The sequence below is a fragment of the Vulpes vulpes genome, chromosome 13 (genome assembly GCF_048418805.1).
Source record: "Vulpes vulpes isolate BD-2025 chromosome 13, VulVul3, whole genome shotgun sequence".
In the NCBI taxonomy this organism is placed as follows: Eukaryota; Metazoa; Chordata; class Mammalia; order Carnivora; family Canidae; genus Vulpes; species Vulpes vulpes.
In genome coordinates this window covers 159,197,790-159,216,153 of record NC_132792.1, presented here as the reverse complement: position 1 = coordinate 159,216,153, position 18,364 = coordinate 159,197,790, and the positions used below count along the sequence as shown (strand labels likewise).

The window sequence follows — 18,364 nt, the reverse complement described above, 5'->3', positions numbered from 1 at the left end:
TTGGGGGGGAAGGGACAGGTTTGGGGAGCTAGAGGGAAGTGGGGCGAAGCGACTTTGCTCGATGGGTGGAAAGCAGATGGAACTCAACCAAAGCTTTGCCCCCCTAGTCCTTGGGGGTCTGCGCGTGGCTGCCGGTCAGAGGAGCGAGACCACCCTCGGGGTGCCCTCTGACGACGTGGAGAAGCCGGGGCCCCCCCATTCTGCTTCAGCAAACAGCAGAACTAAGAGTCTGGGGGCTGCTTAGTCCCTCCCAGCCGCCACCTCCCCTGCCCGGTGGCCCCTCCCCTGCTCTCCAGATGTTTGGAGGGGTTTGTCCTACGGGGCCCTCCAGGCCGCAGGTTGCAGATGTGTGGCTGAGAGGCGGTTCGTGGGGCCCGGGGAGCCCGCTGGGGCCGGGGCAGCTGCGCGGGCCCAGAAGGCCTGGTGCCCCCGGGGAGGCCGAGCAGCCCCACCGCCGGCACCGGCACCGGCACCGGCACCAGCACCAGCACCGACAGGGCAGGAAGCAGCAGGATAGGGCCTCCCAACGCCCGGCTGGGATGAATCCAGGGTTTCCTCTCCACCCCCACCCCCCCACCCGGAGCCCTGGAAATTACGAGTGCCCCTCCCCCCCCCACCTTAGTCAGCCTGGCGTCCCCAGCCCCTGCTTCTCTATCTTAGAGCCCCGGGGCTGCCCAGCCGAGACCAGCCCTGAGTAGCAGGTACTTGCAGAGAATGTTGTTCTTGGCTCTGGAAGGTACGACGCGGGTTTCTAGAAAACAAATCTATTTCCCATTTCTGTTTCTTTTAGGTTGATACACGCACTAGGGCGCAGGCCCTGACGGCAGGCGTCCGACGCTGGGGGCTGCAGCCCTCGCACACGGTCTCTGCGCCCCTCGCAGGCCCTTCCTCTGTCAGGGGTGACCCGCTCCTCTCCCTCTGAACCCCTGGCCCCCTCCCCACGGCCGCGCTCCCTGCTTAGTTCCTCCTCCGTCTGGCCTCCCCTAAAAGCGACCCCGGTGGGTGGGGGGCAGCAGGCTCCCCGCCTGGCTCAGGGCTGCCCAGCTCTCCCCGCGGGGGCTTCAGCATCGAACACCTGACCCTGGGCTGACCTCGCAGCCCCCTTCGGACACCTCAATACTCAGCAAGTCACTTCGCGGCTTTGTCCCGCGGTGACTCCTGCAGCGACTCCTGTGCTCCGCAGCCACAGGGCCAGGGCGCGCGCTGTGCCGGGCGTGGGGAACCCCGAGGCAGGGCAAGGAGGCCGTCTCCACCTCTGGGAACTCGGAGTATAGAAGCGCCTGTCGGCTCCGAGCTAGGAGGGGGGGGGCGGGGGCGCACCGCAGGCCGCTCCAGGAGGGCGTCGCAGGGACCCGGTGCAAGCGGGGACACACAACACCTCCTGCCGGAGCCGACACTGAAGCCAAGGCCTGGGGCGTCTCGGGGTCAGGGGCTGAGCGTCTGCCTCGGGCCCAGGCTGTGACCCCGGGGTCCCGGGATCGAGTCCCGCATCCGGCTCGCCTCAGGAGCCTGCTTCTCCTGTGTCTCTGCCTCTCTCTCTGGGTCTCTCATGAATAAATAAATAAATAAATAAATAAATAAATAAATAAATAAATATCTAAGGCCTAATGGGGGAGTGGGACTTGGGTAGGTGAGCGGAAGGAGAAACAGGAGCGAGTGTTCCAGAACCCTCGGGCACCTGGGCCGCGCCCCGAGCTGCTGGCCGCCCCCTCGGGCTCCAGCAGAGGCGGAGGGTGGGCTGCGGGCAGGAGGGAAGGGGCCAGGTGGCGCGTGGAGCCAGCAAGGGCTTTGGGCTTGGTCCTTGGGTGACTGGGGCCCCTGAAGAACTTTAAGCAGGTGAGTGACATGATGGGGTTCGTGTTTTGAGACCCAGGGACTGCAGCGCGGGGCAGGTGACGGTGGGCTCAGAGAGAAGCGAGGACCCTTCGGAGGCCGTGGCGGCGGCAAGGGGCAAGGGACGGCGGCGGGCAGAGGACGGCGCATGGGGTATGGGAGGACTTATGACCACGCAACCCGATGAACAGTCCCCGGCCCGGACGACGTGGGAGCAGCGACAGCCCCAGAGGACTGCCGAGTCCCTGTTGGAGGGACGCACGGAACGGCGGCGCCGGTTCTCGGGCCAGAGAACCCTGGAGAAGGACCGTCCGCGGGAGGGGAGACGGAGGACATGCTGAGTTCATGTCTCCTGGGAGGCACGGGGACAGGGGACCGAGCCAGGGTGGCCAGGCCGGCCCCTGTTCCTCAGGGACGAGCCGGCTTTGCAGGGGGACGGTGGTGAGCGGCTCTCCGGGGCTGCGGCCCCCAAGGCTCTGCGACCTTTCAAGTGCCGCCACCCCAGAGCAGCTGGAGCCCACCAAGCCCCGCGGCCTCCCTCCAGCCTGCAGAGACCCCAGGCCCTCCAGGGTCCCCGAGTCCTCCCGACCAGCTCCTGCTGGCCTTGTTTGCTCTCGGCTGACAGGGGAAGCAGCGGCTCCGAGTCCAAAACCAGGTGTTGGGGCCCGTGGGGGAGGGAGGCCGCCTTGGGGGGGCCGGGGCCGCGGTCCAGAGCTGAGCTCAGAGCCCCGGGGTGGAGAGGTCACAGAGGCTCCCGGGTAGGTCGTCCGCTTTCAGAGCCAAGGAGCGTCTGCGGCCTGCCCTGGGCTCCGGGCGACCGGGAGCCCTCCCCTCCCTGCGGCTCCTCACCTGCACAACCGCCTGGGACCGGCGACCCCGCCGCGCCTTCCGCTGGCTGTTCCAAGGTCCTGCGGCCGGTCGTGCCGCGGCCGGGCGGGAGCCCCGTGTGCTCGCAGCCTTTTCCGGTCGGCGTGTGTGCCTTCCACACCCCGGCGGCGCTGGCGGCCTCCCCGGCTCCGAGGGCTCATAAACGGGTGGAAAATGACTCACAGACTCTCGAAGTCCAGCCTTCCCAGCCCCGGCAGGCTTGGGTCCCCGGGCGGCGGCGGCGGGAGGCAGGAGGCGGTCGCCGCGGGCAGGGGTGCAGCCGGGGCAGGCGCGCCCCCTCTTCCTGCCGGGAGTGGGGCCCCTCCTTCCTCCTCGAAGGCCCCCGTGACACTGACTTTTAATGAGACCTTGTGAGCTTCCAGAAAACGGCAAGTGGATCAGAGTGAGATGGGGTCAAACCCCTTCCGGCCCCCCCAGCCAGAGGTGGGGAGTGTGATTCCAGAGGTTCAGAAGCAAGTGCTCAGGCTTTCACCCTCCCTGGGGTCTTAGCTGGGACGTGCTTCCCAAAGTCTAACCGTGGTGTCTCCACGAGCATCCTCCAAGAGATCGCGTGGTATACACCTCATTGCCTTTAGGGGGGTCCATGGCCAAAGCAACCCAAACCTCGCGTTTGACCCTACATGTGCAAGTCATGGCAGGGAACAAAAAATGGATTTTAACGCTTGAGGACTTTGCATAGACCGTCCTTCATCCTAACAGGGCAGGGCTGAATGGACGTGGACCGCAGAGGTCAATGACTACTGCCTGTCCTCACCGAGGATGGGAGAGGGGTAGGGTGCCCCAGAAGCTCCTGCACAAAAGAACAGTGATTCTCAAATTTTTATTGCACACCAGCTGCCTGGGAAGTAAAAGGGTGGGTCTTGTTAAAATATAGATTCCTGACCACGGCAGCTCGAGAGTGGGCACTGCTGACACGTTCCCCAGCTCCGTGCCCAGTGCTGCTGGAGTAGCGAGGCCCAGACATGGTTCCCACATCTGGCCCTGCCTCAGAGACCACCTGGGAGGACGCTTTCTCACATCCGCAGCCCGGGCCCCAGCCTTCAAGATTCCTGCGCAGGTGCTGTGAGAAACGGCCCAGGAATCTGCACTTTGTAAGCTTCCCTAAGATGACCGTGGAAACCAGACCCCTGGCTCCCTCCCAGCTGCCCTCCTGCATGGCCTAGGACGGTGGTTACAGGCACGCACAGGCTTGGAACTCAGGTGAACCATTTCTGAATTCTGTGATCAACTCCCCAAACCTTAATTTTCTCTTCTATGAAATGGAAATCATGGTCCCTCCCATCGAGGTTTGTTCCAAGGAACAAAGGTGATATCTGCTAAGCCTTCGCCTAGGGCTGGGGACCATATAATATAGGGTAAAAGCATTCAACAACAGTAACCACCAGTAGGATTCTTATCACAGCCCTCCTGGGCTTCACCTGGTTTTCATCATGTTAGTCAACCCACATTTTGCTCTCACACACTAGTTTTATGTCATTTCACTGGCACCAATTTTCTGTCTTGGAAGCTTAAGAGCATAGTGTATGTGAGGGCGGAGCGAAGGCGGGTGTCTGGGTATGTGTGGATGTGCCCAGAGCAAACCACGAGCTGCTGAATGGCAGGCCCTTGTTTTATGATTGATCTCAGGAATTTTTCTGCCAGGCATTCCAGGCACTCAGCAAAGCTTGAACAAACAAATCAATGGATGGAGGGATGGATGGATGGATGGAAAGATGGATGGATGGATGGATGGATGGATGGATGGATGGAAGGATAGACAAATGGACAGATGGAAGGATGGATGGATGGGTGGATGGATGGATGGGTAGATGGAAGGATGGACAAATGGATGGATGGAATGAATGGAAGGAAGGATGGATGGATGGAAGGATGGAAGGGTGGATGGGTGGATGGAAGGATGGATAGGTGGATAGATGGAAGGATAGACAGATGAATGGAAGGATGGATGGGTGGATGGATGGATGGAAGGATGGGTGGATGGGTGGAAGGATGACAGTGGATGGATGGATGGATGGACAGAAGGATGGAAGGAAGAATGAATGGATGGAAGGACGGATGAATGGACTGATGGATGGATGGATGGATGGAAGGATAGACAAATGGACAGATGGAAGGGTGGATGGATGGATGGGTAGATGGAAGGATGGACAAATGGATGGATGGAATGAATGGAAGGAAGGATGGATGGATGGAAGGATGGACAGATGGATGGAAGGATGGATGGATGGAAGGATGGACAGATGGATGGAAGGATGGATGGATGGACAGATGGATGGAAGAACAAATGGATGGATGGAAGGATGGAAGGGTGGATGGGTGGATGGAAGGATGGATCAGTGGATGGATGGAAGGATGGACAGATGGATGGAAGGGATGGATGGGTGGATAGAACGATGGATGAATGGATGAATGGAAGGATGCACAGATGGATGAAACAACAAATGGATGGATGGAAGGATGGAAGGGTGGATGGATGGATGGATGGATGGGTGGAAGGATGACAGTAGATGGATAGAAGGATGGATGGATGGATGGGTGGATGGATGGATGGACAAATGGATGGATGGATGGATGGATTGATGCATAGATGAGTGGATGGATAGATGGAAGTATGGATAGAAGGATGGACAGATGGATGGATGGATGGATAGAAGGATGGACAGATGGATGGAAGGGATGGATGGGTGGATAGAAGGATGGATGAATGGATGAATGGAAGGATGGACAGATGGATGAAAGGACAAATGGATGGATGGAAGGATGGAAGGATGGATGGATGGATGGATGGATGGATGGGTGGATGGAATGAATGGATGGAAGGATGGATGGATGGATGGATAGATAGATAGAAGAATGGATGGGTAGATGGAAGGATGGACAGAGGGATGGAAGGACAAATGGATGGATGGAAGGGTGGATGGGTGGATGGATGGAAGGATGGAAAGATGAATGGAAGGATGGATGGGTGGATGGATGGAAGGAAGGATGGATGGATGGGTGGAAGGATGACAGTGGATGGATGGATGGATGGATGGATGGATGGATGGACAGATGGACAGAAGGATGGAAGGAAGGATGAATGGATGGAAGGACGGATGAATGTACTGATGGATGGATGGATGGATGGATGGATGAAAGGATGGGTGGAAGGATGGACAAATGGATGGAAGGATGGATGAATGAATGGACGGATGGAAGGACAGATGGACGGATAGATGGACGGACGGATGGGTGGATAGTCCGACACGAGTGGCTGTATTTCCTCTTTCCCCCAGACATACCCAGAACCCAGGCCAGGGCTCTGCCCTAGTGTCAGCTGCTCAGAGAGGGCAGTAACATGGAGGAAGGAGACTTGCTCCTGTCTTCTCCCCATGGGGAAGGGGGTCCCCTGGTTATTGGCTCTCCCTGGGGCCCATGGGCACCTAAACTGCATCTGAGTTATCAGCTTCCACACCCCAACCTGGGGGGCTCCTCAGACCTCTCGGGCCTAAGCCTGGAAGAGCCCCGTGGGACTCAGGGGCAGGAGGGTGGTGAGACCCGCAGTCTAGACTGAGGTGCTGCTCACGGGGAGAGGCACCACGCTGCTCCTGGGTGGCCCCGCTTGGGCCGACTCTATCCCAGACCAGCATTTACCGCTGAAAAACCCTCCACAGGATCCCAGGGCCCAGCCCACCACGGACACTCTCCTAGAGTCTCAAGGAGCCAAATTACCCACGTTCAGAGCTTCCTCACATGCGGGGGGCTGCCCGCGCGCCCGCCCACCCACCCACCTCAGAGCAGCCTCTGCCCCAGACGAATGTAGTAATCAACTCCCGGAACCTTGGGGAGATCCAAATACGGTAGCATATAATCATGGAACCTAAAATAGCTGCGCCGGGGAGGCCATCTGCCACCTCGTGCGTCCCTGGGGACCCCTCGGCTGGGCCCCACAGCATGGCCCGGCCTCAGGGCCCTTTCTGGCTGGCGGGCAAGCTTGGGTGGCACTGATCATATTGTCTAGATGGCGTGACGGGCTCGGGGGCAGCTCGGGGCTCCTCCATGGCAGCCTGGCACCTTCAGGATGCGACTTGGACCGGAACTGCCCAGACTCAGGGCCTCCTCCCCCTGGCCTGCCGGCCTCGGGCCTTCCTTCGCCGGGTGCCTGCACCGCTGGCTCACGGGCAAGGGGAAGCCTCCTCTGTTCATTCTGACCCGACGCTCAGCTCTTCACCCCAGGCACTCTCCCGGGGGGGCCGGCTCGCTCACCCTCCCCGCCATCCATCTTACTCCTCGCGGCCAGTTGAGAGTGGCGCCCCGAAGGACAAGCCGCGTCCCAACTCCCAGAACTCGTGCAGGAGACCTCATTCAGCAGAAAGGTCTTGGCGGATGTCATTAATAGTTTGGATTACCTGCGTGGGCCCTAAATCCGGTGACAAGGGTCCTGATAGGAGAGCACACAGAGGCACAAGGGAGGAGGAGGCCGCGTGCCGAGGGAAGGCGGCGACTGGATGACGCGGCCACGGCGAGCGCTCACTGGCCGCCGAGAGAAGCTGCTAGAGGCCCCGCCGACACCTGGACCTCCGAGCCCCCGGCTCCAGGACTCGGAGAGCATGGATCGCTGTCGTCTTCAGCCTCCCTGCGGCAGTGCAAGCAAACGGATCTCCTCTCTCCAAGACGGGTCCTTAATGCCAGTGTGCATGGAACCCCCAGGGCGGTGGGGGGGGGGGGGCTTCTTAAAACGTAGACTGCTGGTGTGTGAGGTCCTCGACTCCGCTGCAGCGGGTCCAGGGTGAGGCCTGCGAGTTCGCATTTCTAACAGGTTCCCAGGTGCTGCTGAGGCTGCAGGTCCAGAGAGCGCACTTCGCACAAGTCCTAGGCGTGACTGTGCTGGCCCATCGTGCCCCCAGAACACCTTCCTCGATCCCCCCCAGGGATGTCCTCCTCCTGCCGAGGTGCCCAGGAGAGCAGGGGCCGGGGGGGCACCTCCTTGAGGGAATTCCCCAGGCTCGTGGGTCACTGGCTCTCTCCCTCGGAATCGCCCAGGCCTTGCCCTGGGGCCTCTCGGAGATGTGCTTGGGGAGGCCGCGAGCGGTGGGTCATGCTCGGCCTTTCTCCCCGCACACAGGAAGACCCTGCTGACTTCCATTCCTGCTCCATCCCCAGTTCACTGGGGAGCCTTGAGCACAGCCCTTCCCTTCTGTACCGTCCCTCTCGGGGGGGCCCGTGAACTGGGCCACGAAGGCAGGGGCACCTCCTTGCAAGGGCGAGCCTTTCCCGGGGCGCCCGCGTGGCTCGGTCGGTCAGGAGTCCGGCTCTTGACTTCAGCTCAGTCGCCATCTCAGGGTCACGGAGCCCTGGTCGGCTCCGAGCTCAGCGGGCCGTGTGCTTGAGACTCTCGCCCTCTCCCGCTGCCCCTGCTGCTGTGCTCTCTCTCTCTAAAATAAATAAATCTTAAAAAAAAGAAAAAATCTTGATGCTCTTCACAAGTAGATGGTTACCAGGCACAGCCAGCCGCAGGCCCTCCCTCAAGGAGCCTTTGGGGTCACGATCAAAGCCAGAGGCCTGCAGGATCGATGCTGATGCCAGTGTCAGCAGCCCTCGCTCCCCAGGCAACCAACCCTCTTGCCTTCTTATGGACTGAGGTGTGATGGATTTAGGAGCTGAGGCCTTAGGAGGTGATTGGGGTTAGGTGAGGCCACGAGGGTGGAGCCCCGGTCAGAACCGGGACACAGCCGGCTTCCCACCCCGCTCCTCCAGACTGCGGGTGCAACCAGAGGTCGGCAGCCTGCAGCTCAGGAGGGGACCCTCACCCTCCCACCCGCCGCGTTGGCAAGCTCGCCTCGGACTGCCCAGCCTCCAACACCGGTAGGAATAGGCTTCTGCTGGTTACGGGCCACGCGGTCCATGGGGCTTGGTCAGAGGCCCCCAAACTGGGCTCATTCAACCCTCGAGCTCCCAGAGTGAGGACGGAAACAGCCCGATCCGGGCTTCTCGGGCATCCCCCAGCAGAGCGCCCTACCCGAACCCAGCCCGGGGGGCAGGGGCTCCGGAAACACCGGGGACCCCAGAGCCCCAGCGATGACCCGGCCCCAGGGCTCGCCACCCGCTCACCCAGCAGCCGCAGAACACCCGAGAGGCGGCCCAGCCCCACAGTTCTGTGCGTGGACTCCGGGCCGGGCCATGGCTCTGCTCCGTGCTCACTGTAGTACCTTCCATCGAGTCACATCAACACCCCCGCCCCGCCCGGCGCCTCAGTGGTCTGCCCCGGCGTAAACGGGGTGAGGACACTACTAGTCTGAGCACCCCAGGCGGGTTGGAGCAAGAGAGGGAAGAAGTATGAGCCCCTCCACATGGGAGGTGCCACCTACGGGCGGGTGTCATCAGCCGGGCTGTGGCCCTCCGTCTGGGGGGATAACTGTCCTGGGGAGGGGGTCACACGTACAGAATGAGGCGCACCTGCTCAGAAGCCCCGTGCTTTCGCCATTTCCGATCCTTGCCCTCATACAACCCCAGGCTGGAAGGGTTCAAGGGGGTCGCTCTGCATCGCACAGAGAGACCCCAGGACCCCGAGAGCAAGCACACAGCCATCACAGGCGGCTGAGGCACAGGGCCTTAACCCCATCGGGGCGCCCTCGTATCTCTGGAGCCCGATGTGCTTCCTCTTGGGACCCGTCGGCAGCCGTCTCACGTGACCCCCCACGGCACAGGTACGGGGCCCGGGGCCCAGAAACGGGGGGGCCTGCCCGCAGCCTCTGCTAGTTAGCGATGCAGCCGGTGTGGACCCTACAGCGCTGCGTCCTAGAGGGGGTGTGAGGAGACAGAGGCTGGGAACCTGGTCCTTGGGGGCGTCTGGGTGGCTCAGTCGCTGAGCACCAGCCTCTCCAGCGCACGTCGCGATCTCTGGGCCGTGAGCTCGAGCCCCGATGGACCCCGTGCGGACCCCGCGGACCCCGCAGCCTGCTCAGGATTCTCCCTCCCGAGCTCCCTCTGCCCCTCCTGCCGCCCTCTCCCCTTGCCTGCATGCGCGCACTTGCTCTTTCAAGAAAAATCAAAAAAAGGAACGTGGAACTTTGGAGTCAGAGTTAAAATAGAAACCAGCCCAGTTACATCCCCGCGGGGGACCCTGGGCAGGTGGCTTCACTTCTCCGGCCCTCGGTTGTCCTTCTATGAAACGGGAACGATGGAAGCTACTATGCAGGGATTTCAGGATTAAATGAGATGGAAGCAGGGTAAGCGGGAGCCCCCTTCCCGCACCTCCCTGAGCCCAGCTCCTTCCATGCAGGCGGGGCCCCCGCCCCGCTCCATCCCTGACTTCTGCACCCCCGCCCCCCCACGGCAGCAGGTCCCAGCAGCAGGCAGGCCGGAGGGAGAGGGTCCTGCTGGCTCCAGCTCGGGGTTTCAGCTTGGGGGGTGGCCCTGCTCCCCATCACCTCCCGGGCCTCACACACCCGCCAGCTTCTCGAGGCTGCCCCTGGCGACCACCCATTGCCCCGTGGGGTGTCCAGGGTGGGGCCGTGCTCCCGTTTTCTCCCCTGTGCTTCTCTGATTCTTCTCCAGGGACCAGCCAGCCTGTGCTTCCCGCACCCCCAACCCCGCCCCGCCCCGTCCCGTCCCGTCCCGAAGTCTTTCTGGGCTGTTTTTCTGCTTTTCCGTGCCTCTCCCCCGGCCGTGCCTCACCCCCACCCAGTTTCTATTTTCCCCCAGGCTCCACTGGCTTCCCGTGGTTTCTCTTGGCCTTGGCTCAAGCCTGGCGTGACACATCTGGCATTGCCATCGTCTCCCTCCCACGTTGCTCGGGGAAGAAGCAAGTGTATCCAGGGAGGGGGAACGTGGAGCTGGTGCCACCCGCCCCGGGGCCAAGCCAAACAGTCTCTACAGCAGGCCCCGCTGGCCACCTAGGGCCGGTCCCCTAACCTGGCCCCACTCCCCACTGGTCCAAAGCCGCTTCCCATCCCCCCGCGTCTGGTCCTAGCTGGTAGAAGGTGAACCGCGGCCCCGAGCTTCACTGAGCTTCCAGGAACGGGCTCCAGACTCTGTGGGGGGCTCTCGCTCCAGGGACGTGAGCTGCACCGCCCCCAGGACGGACGAGGGCAGGGATGTGTCTCCTATACGCTGCCCCCACCCACCCACCCACCCACCGACGTCCTACAGGAAGGGGGAAATTTCTATTTGTTGGTATTTGTCAGGAAGGGGGGGGCCACCCAGTGGTGGCCGCCCAGAGCCACCTCCCTTGCAGCCGGGATGGAAAGCGCTCAGCGAGGACGGCAGGCGGGGGTATGGCCCTGCCTTCCTCACTCCCCAGCCCGGGGCCGGGGTCCTCCCTGACTCAGGCCACGCACATGAAACAGCTCACGGAGCACTTGAGCATCCGGCGGGCACACGGAGGGGCTCCCCAAATTGTCATTTGCTCCCACCTTCTCCTTTCAGCCTAGCAGCCGGGCTGGTTGTATTGTCTCTGTGATGCAGGAACCCGGGTTAGTAGGACAGGGTCTCGGTTAGGGGGCCCCAGCGTAGGATAAACACCTTCCAAACAGAACGCTCGAGTTGGGTCACGCGCCCCCCTTCTCCCCAACACGTGCACACGTGCACGCGCGCACGGCTGTCTTGCAGGTCGTGGCCCCCTCTCCAGGGTGTCCGAGACGCCCCGTCACCCTACCCACGGGTCCCTCAAGTTCAATAGGTCCAAGCGACCTTTCCCTGTGCCCCCGCCGAGCGCTCACCCTCTGGGCCTGCCTCCCACCGCGCTCTCACCGCGTGCCCGGCTCCCGGTGTCCACACCGAGTGGAAGCGCCCACGGCCCGACTGCTGCTCCCGCAACGGCCGCCTCCGCCCACCCCACGGCTGCAGCAGCTGCAGTAGTAGCGACCAGAGCTGCGTCCTACGGCGCATCCACTCCCCCCACTCCGCCCTGCTGAGGACGCAGGCGCCACCTCCGTCCTACCAGTAAACAGGGGAGCAGAGCCGTGATCCGACACGCTCAGGGCCCCGCAGGGGGTAAGCGAAGGAGCCCCCCACCCCAGGGCGTCGGATCCAGAGCGCGGACTGGGCCATCCTGGTATTTCCAGCCCCGTCAACCTCTTTGACCCACCGGCTGTGCCTTTCTTCAGCCCCCTTGGTCCACCGGCCCCTTCAGGGCTCCGCGCCTCCAGGCTGTCCTCCGTGACTGCGCCTAAGTCATCTCTCAGTGACGCAAACCCCGTCCCCCTGCCGTCCTGCTAGAAACCCTCCTGCGCTCCCCCGTCCTCATCCCTGCGAGGGCCGCCCTCCCGGCGGCGCGGCCTCTGCTGACCCCGGATCTCTGCCGCCTGCCCTTCCCGCCAGCCCCCACACGCACGCAGCTCAGCCGGACCCGCGTCCTGGCGAAGCCTCTACAATGTCCTCGGTCCCCCAGCGTCGTGGCGTGGCAGTGCCACTCCCTCTGCCCGGAACGCCCTTCCCCGATGCTTCACCCAGTGGACGCTCCCTGATGCCCCTTCAGGCTGCAAACCCTCCCCAGCGAAGCCTCAAAAATACGCGTACAAGGCACGGCTCAGTGCCCGGCTACGCGAACGCCATCCCGTTAGCACCGCTACGCCGGGCAGCGGAGTGGGGCCTTCTTCTTACAGATGCCTCCGTGTCCAGCGCCTGCGTGACCTTCCGGCGACCCTGTGAGGCAGGCGGGGAAGGGGATCATCCCCAACGGGAAGGGGGAGGAAGGGAGGCACAGCGAGGACAGGGACAGGGTGGCCGGGATCAGAGCCTCCTCACAGGGCTCCGAGAGGCCGAACCTGCTCATCGGCCTTAGAGCTGCGGAGTGGGGGACCCGGCCTCCGACCCCGCCCTGACCCCCCACGCGACGGGGACTGACAGGGCCGCGGGGAGATGCCAGCTGTCCCGTTCCCCGGCCGCAGGGCCTGCCCATCTCTCAGGAGGTGCAGACGGTGCCCCCGAAGCCGCATGCCGTCGGAGAGACAAGGCCTCGGGGACCCCCGAGCAGCCAAAAGATGTGATTCGCAATTAGAACAAACAAGACTGAACCTTCATGCGCAGTGTGGCTGGATGCGGGACAACAGGTGTCTGGGGCCGGAGGCCACGATCGTTGGGGCGGAGGTGGGAAGGGAGAGTGAGCGGAGGCAGGGGCGGCCCGGGGGTGGGGGGGAGACGGCCAGCGAGGGGTAGCAGAGAGCCCTGAGCAGGGGTGCTGTGGCGCACACCGCGGGCCGGGCCCGGCTGCACCTCGGCCCCAGTGTGGGTCACAGCACGGAAAGCCACACCCTCCCCACCCCCGCTCCCCGAGGATCAGTCAGGACAGTTAAGAATGTGACACATCCGTGGACTGGGCGGGGGCCACAGTGAACCCCGGCCGGGGAGGCCAGAGGCCGTCGTCCAGATGCTGTGCCTCAGTTTCCCCGTGCCTAAACGTCACGCCCAAGCCTGTCTCTCGACTCTGACGGCTCCCGGGACATCTGTTCAGTCTCCCATCAAACGCAGGCGTACTTGGGAAGTCAGGCGGTTCAGGAGGCCCGTGTCGGGCGCCCGCTAGACCCAGGCCCCGCGAGGTGCCCGCGGGAGCGAGACGCAGCGCTCGGGCGCACTGGGCCCCTTGCCTCCGCGATGCCGATGCCCCCACCGAGCCAGGTGGGAGCTGCAGGGCCCCGGGCCAGGCCGGCTGTGTCCTGGGGACAGAGGGTCCCTGAATGCAGTCCCAGCCCCCCCGCCTCGCCCCCGCCTCGGGGCTACAGCAGGCTACGCGGGGGGTCGCCCCTGCCCGACCTCTATGGGGTGGCCGTCTCCACCCTGCGCCCCAGGCTCCTCGGCAGGACACCAGACGCCCAGGGCTGCTGCCCCGGAGGCCCCACCCCGGGAGGTCCCACTCCCACAGTCCTGGGGGGGCCCAGGGCCTTCCTTCCCGGATCCACACGCACACATACCGACGACAACAAAAACCCCCGAAAAAACCCAAGCCCGGAGCGGCACATCGTCTGGAACACAGGGTGGGGGGTGCAGAAAGGAGGGGAAGCCGAGGCAGGGCCGGGCGGTGAGTCAGGCCCCAGGAAGCTGCCCGGCCCGGGCCCCCATGACTCACAGAGACTGCAGGCTCGGCAGCTCCCACAGCGCGTCCGCGGGGACTCCTCCCAGCTGGTTGTTCTGCAGCATCCTGTAAGGGGAGGGCAGGGCTGGAGGAGCGCGCGCAGCCGGGCCCCCTGCACCCACCGCCCGTTAGCGGGGGCCCCTGCACCCGCCCGTTAGCTGGAGGGGGGCCCTGGGGTCAGATGGGCTGGGCAGGGCTGCAGGGGGCAAGGCAGGCCTGTGGGGGGCCGGGGAGGAAGCGGAGGAGATGCCGCGGGGAGCCCGAGCGCCCCGAGGCCAGAGCGCCAGCCATTCTGTCACAGTTTGGTCAGAAAGGGCCTGGGTGGCGGCGTTGGTCTCCCCAGGCCCGTTTCCCTGTCGGTGCGACACAAAGAGGGGGCATCTCTGGGGAGGGGAGGATGTGGACGGGGCAAGACCCCCGCCCCCGAGGCAGGGCCCCGGGCAAGTACATTGGTGTGGAGCCCAAGTCCGCAGGCACAGCTGGAGACACCCAGGTCGGCATGTCAGCACCATCCGGCCTCACACGGCCCAGGCGGGGGGACAGGAGGGGGGACACGCCAGCCAGAGAGCGGGGTCCCCTCGGCAGGCTGCTCGGCTGGAATCGGCCCATCCCCGGGCCCCGGGGGCATCACCGTCTGCGCCTCTCACCTGCGGGCCTGGAGAGCTGGGCCCGGGATCGGGGGCAGAGGGAGCGGGCCCTCCCCCGACCCTACACCCTACGCCCTCCGCCCTCCGGAGGGGTGAGCTCGGCTGAGCTCCGCGTGGGGCTCCGGATGGTCGGAGACCCCGGACTTTAGGAAGAGGAGCCTGTTCCCCGTCTTCAGGTTGAAAGACGGGGGCACTGAGGGGCCGACCTCGACCAGGCGGAGGAAGACCGCGCCCTGTGACTGTCCCACTCAGGCCACACCTGCCCCCTCCTGAGCTCAAGATACGCAAGAATCCCAGACGTGGACCAAACCACAAGCCCACGAACGGAAGGACGCTGGTGTCGCCGTGGGCCCGGCCTGGAGACGAGCGGAGCCCTGGTGCCGGCAAAGCTGGGGAGCCAGCCCCCGATGACGGCGGAGAAGCCTGGGGCTGGGGTCCGGCCGGCCCTGCCTCGGGCCCTGCCCCAGGCCAGGTGAGCCAAGGGGGCCAGGCTCGGTGGTCCCAGGAGCGGCCCCTGCGAGGACAGTCGTGCTGCAGAGGTGGAAGTCGGGGGTGCCGGGGGGCTCCGTCAGTCACGCACCCAACCTGATTTCGGCTCAGGCGGTGATCTCAGGGTTGTAAGCTCTAGTCCTACGTCGGGCTCCGCACTGGGCACCCCCTCCCATCCCCAAATAATTAACTAATTAATTAAAAGTCAACCTTAAAGGGCACCTGGGGGGCTCAGTCGCTGAAGCGTCTGCCTTCAGCTCAGGTCATGATCCCGGGGTCCCGGGACCGAGTTCCGCATCCAGCTCCCCGCTCAGCAGGAGCCTGCTCCTCCCCGTGCCCCCACCCTGCTTGTGCGCTCTGTGTCTCTCTCTGTGTCACTCAAATAAGTAAATAAATAAAAACCTTTTTTAAAAAGTCAACCTTTTAAAAAAGGTAGAATTTGGGAGGCCCAAGTGGCTCAGAGGTTGAGCAGGTCATGACTCCAGGATCCCGGGATCGAGTCCTGCATCGTGCTCCCTGCATGGAGGCTGCTTCTCCCTCTGCCTGTGTCTCTGCCTCTCTCTCTGTGTCTCATGAATAAATAAATAAAATCTTAATTTAATTTAATTTAAAAAAGGTAGAAGTTGGGTTGCCCGGGTGGCTCAGCAGTTGAGCATCTGCCTCAGGCTCAAGGAGTGACCCTGGGGTCCCGGGATCGAGTCCCACATCAGGCTCCCTGCAAGGAGCCTGCTTCTCCCTCTGCCTGGGTCTCTGCCTCTCTCTGTGTCTCTCACGAATAAATAAATAAAATCTTAAAAAAAAAATAAATTAAAAAAGGTAGAATTTAAACCTGTCCGGGCTTCCTCAAAGCGTAGCCGTCACACTGCAGGATCTGAAGGAGCCCGGGATTTGGGGCCTGGGCTCTGCCTCTGTCCAGCTGCCTGATGGCCGTGACGTCTACTTAACTCCTGTGGGCCTCAGTGTCCTCACCTGTAAACTGGGGATGATGATAATGACCTGAGGCGCCGACTAAATGGATTCAGTCAAAGAACCCCCGCGCGGCGCAGCATCTCAGCATCTCAGGCCGAGGAGCGCTCAGCGGCGCGTCACCAGGCGTTGCTCCTCCGTGTGGTTTCGCCGCTTCCCCTCGGGGCCCCGGTTGTCTCATCTCTCAAAGGAAGAAGCTGCCAGACGACGCATAGACCCTCACTCAGCTACGATATTCAGGGGCCCGGGGCCCGTCCCGCCGTCCGCCCTTAGTACTCCTGTCCTTCCAGGCGCGTCAACGCCTTGCAAGTACTGAGTGGGAACCTCCCCGGGGGATCTCACGGAGCCGCCCTGACTCCATCCCCCAGAGGCCCCAGGACGCTCGGAGCGAGGAGATGGAGAAATCCCGGTTGGGCAAACAGGAAGGGCCGCAGGCTGCTCAGGCACCTCACAGCCCCCCCCCACCCTCCCGGGGCCCCCGGGGCTCATCTGGCCAACTCCGCTCAGAACCCAGCCTCCCCTGGGCACCCCAATGCGTCTCCACCCCCCTCACCTGCTCAGACCCTCCTACCCTTTCCTCTGTCACATCCCAAATCTAGAAAGATCTTTACGTCTCCGAATCCTGCCTCCCTCCCAACACAGAGGCTGCAGCACTTTAGGGCACATCATCCTGGGAAGTCGGTACCTCCCCAGGCAACTCATCCCGCGCCAGGCAGTCGGTCTGTTTGTCCAGAAAGCCCTGGCTTCCGTGGGATCCCAACCCACTAAGCCGGAGGTCGGCGGCCGTTGGCTTTGGGCCCGGGGCTGTCTCCCTGGCTGTCCCGTCCTCATTTCCCAGCCTTCACTCCTCTGGGGCAACACAACTGGGTCATCAAAGCCGGAAGTACCTTGTAGAAGGGGAGAGCCTCTTTGTTTTCCAAATGAGGAGACAAAGGGGGGGCTCGGAAGGGGAGGGGACCTGCCCCCAGTCACAAAGCAGCCTAATGGCAGCAGCGGGCCTAAGGCCCAAGTCCTGCCTCCTGGGCCACTGCTTTTGTGACCACATTGCCCTGCTTCGCTCGCTGGCCCTGACCCGCCTGGCGAGCCGGACTCTCCGACGCACCAGGTCTCAACCCTGGCTACACATTGGAACCACCTGGGAGGATTTTTTCCAATCCCCATGTCCAGGTTACACCGCAGCCCGATGACGGTCCAGGGCCCAACCTCTGGGCGAGGGATGTCAGGGCGTAGGTTTTGCCAGGCCCTCAGTCTAGGGGAAGCCACAGACCTCCCTTGGTCACCTGTGAAGCCCTGGGGGTGGGTGCTCCCTGTGGCTTGAGAGGCACTGGGGCAGGAACCATGAGTTCCCGAGAGGCCATCCACCCGCGGTTGACGAAGACCCTTGCTTTGGTTCTGCGGAGGGGCTTCGGGGTCCCCGGGGTGGGCGGGCAAGACAGAGCCTGGGCTCCACCCACCCCTCGTCCGCCCTAACTGGAGACGCCCTCCCTCCAGTTACACATCAGGACTTCTGCCCCAGGCATTTGTGTTTTAAGGCTCTGCAGCTGGCAGCGGCGGGAAACGCATCCAACGTCCCCGTTTTAAAGGTAAGAAGACTGAGGCGTCTGCGTGTCGTCCTTGACACCTGTTCTGGGATCTGCTGCACCTGAGACCCTGACATCCGCGTTTCGACGGGACGAGGGCGGTAGTGTCCCCCTCCTGGGGCAGCAGGGCGTGAGGAGCTCCCTGGGCTCCCAGGGCCCCCGGGCCTTCTCCCAGCGGCCGGCCCGCCGCGCACAGCTCACAGGTCAGTCCAGGTCATGTCATCGGCACCCGAGGGAGCCCGACCCTGGGCTGGGCGTGGCCGCCGTGTGGCCAGGTGGGGAGTGGACGGGGCGATGGCAGCCCCCGACGGCCCACTACAGCCTGGAGGAGGCAGCGGGGCGGCCAGCCAGGGCGGTCTCCTGGGGCCCCGGGTGTTCGGCTGCAGCTCCCCGGGCAGCGGCTGCCCTTTGCAGGTCGGGCTCCACTGAGGCGGCAGGACCAGGAACCCCAAACCACAGGCTCAACCCAGGACTAGGTCGCTGGGGACCATGTGGTACCCAGCCTCCGGGGGCCACGGGGGAGAGCCCGTCCTCGGGCTGCCGATCCCTGTTTCCCGGGTCTGGGTCTCAGGAGAGCCACTTGGGCCGACGGGAGGCCTTCTGGACGGGCCAGAGCCACCTGACACAGTGAGGCGGGGGGCCTGGTGGGCAAGGCAGGGAGGTCAAGCCTCATGCAGCTCCTGGGGGGAGGCAGCCGTGGGGAGGAGGCCTGTGAGGGGAGAGGCGGCGGGGGCACGCACAGCCTCTCTCCTCCCTCTCCCTCCTCTGTCTCCCAGGCCGGCTCCATGCTCAGGCTGGGGGTCAGGATGCAGGAGCTCCGGCCTCCGCGGGCCCCTTGCCGTCACAGGGCTGGCCCCTCAGCCTGACGGGGCCGTAGGGCAGGCGCCCTTGGAGGGGCAGGCTGTTTCCCA

General features: G+C 63.5%; 1 protein-coding gene across 2 annotated transcripts in view; it reads right to left on the bottom strand.

The window, feature by feature from the left end:
- Nucleotides 1-18,364, bottom strand: part of LGR6 (leucine rich repeat containing G protein-coupled receptor 6) — a 107,609-nt gene that overhangs the window by 59,010 nt on the left and 30,235 nt on the right. For both annotated transcript variants that reach the window (XM_072733502.1, XM_072733503.1), the window contains exon 4: nucleotides 13,766-13,837. In XM_072733502.1, coding sequence (XP_072589603.1) covers nucleotides 13,766-13,837 — 72 coding nt within the window. The remainder of the gene's footprint in view (nucleotides 1-13,765; nucleotides 13,838-18,364) is intronic.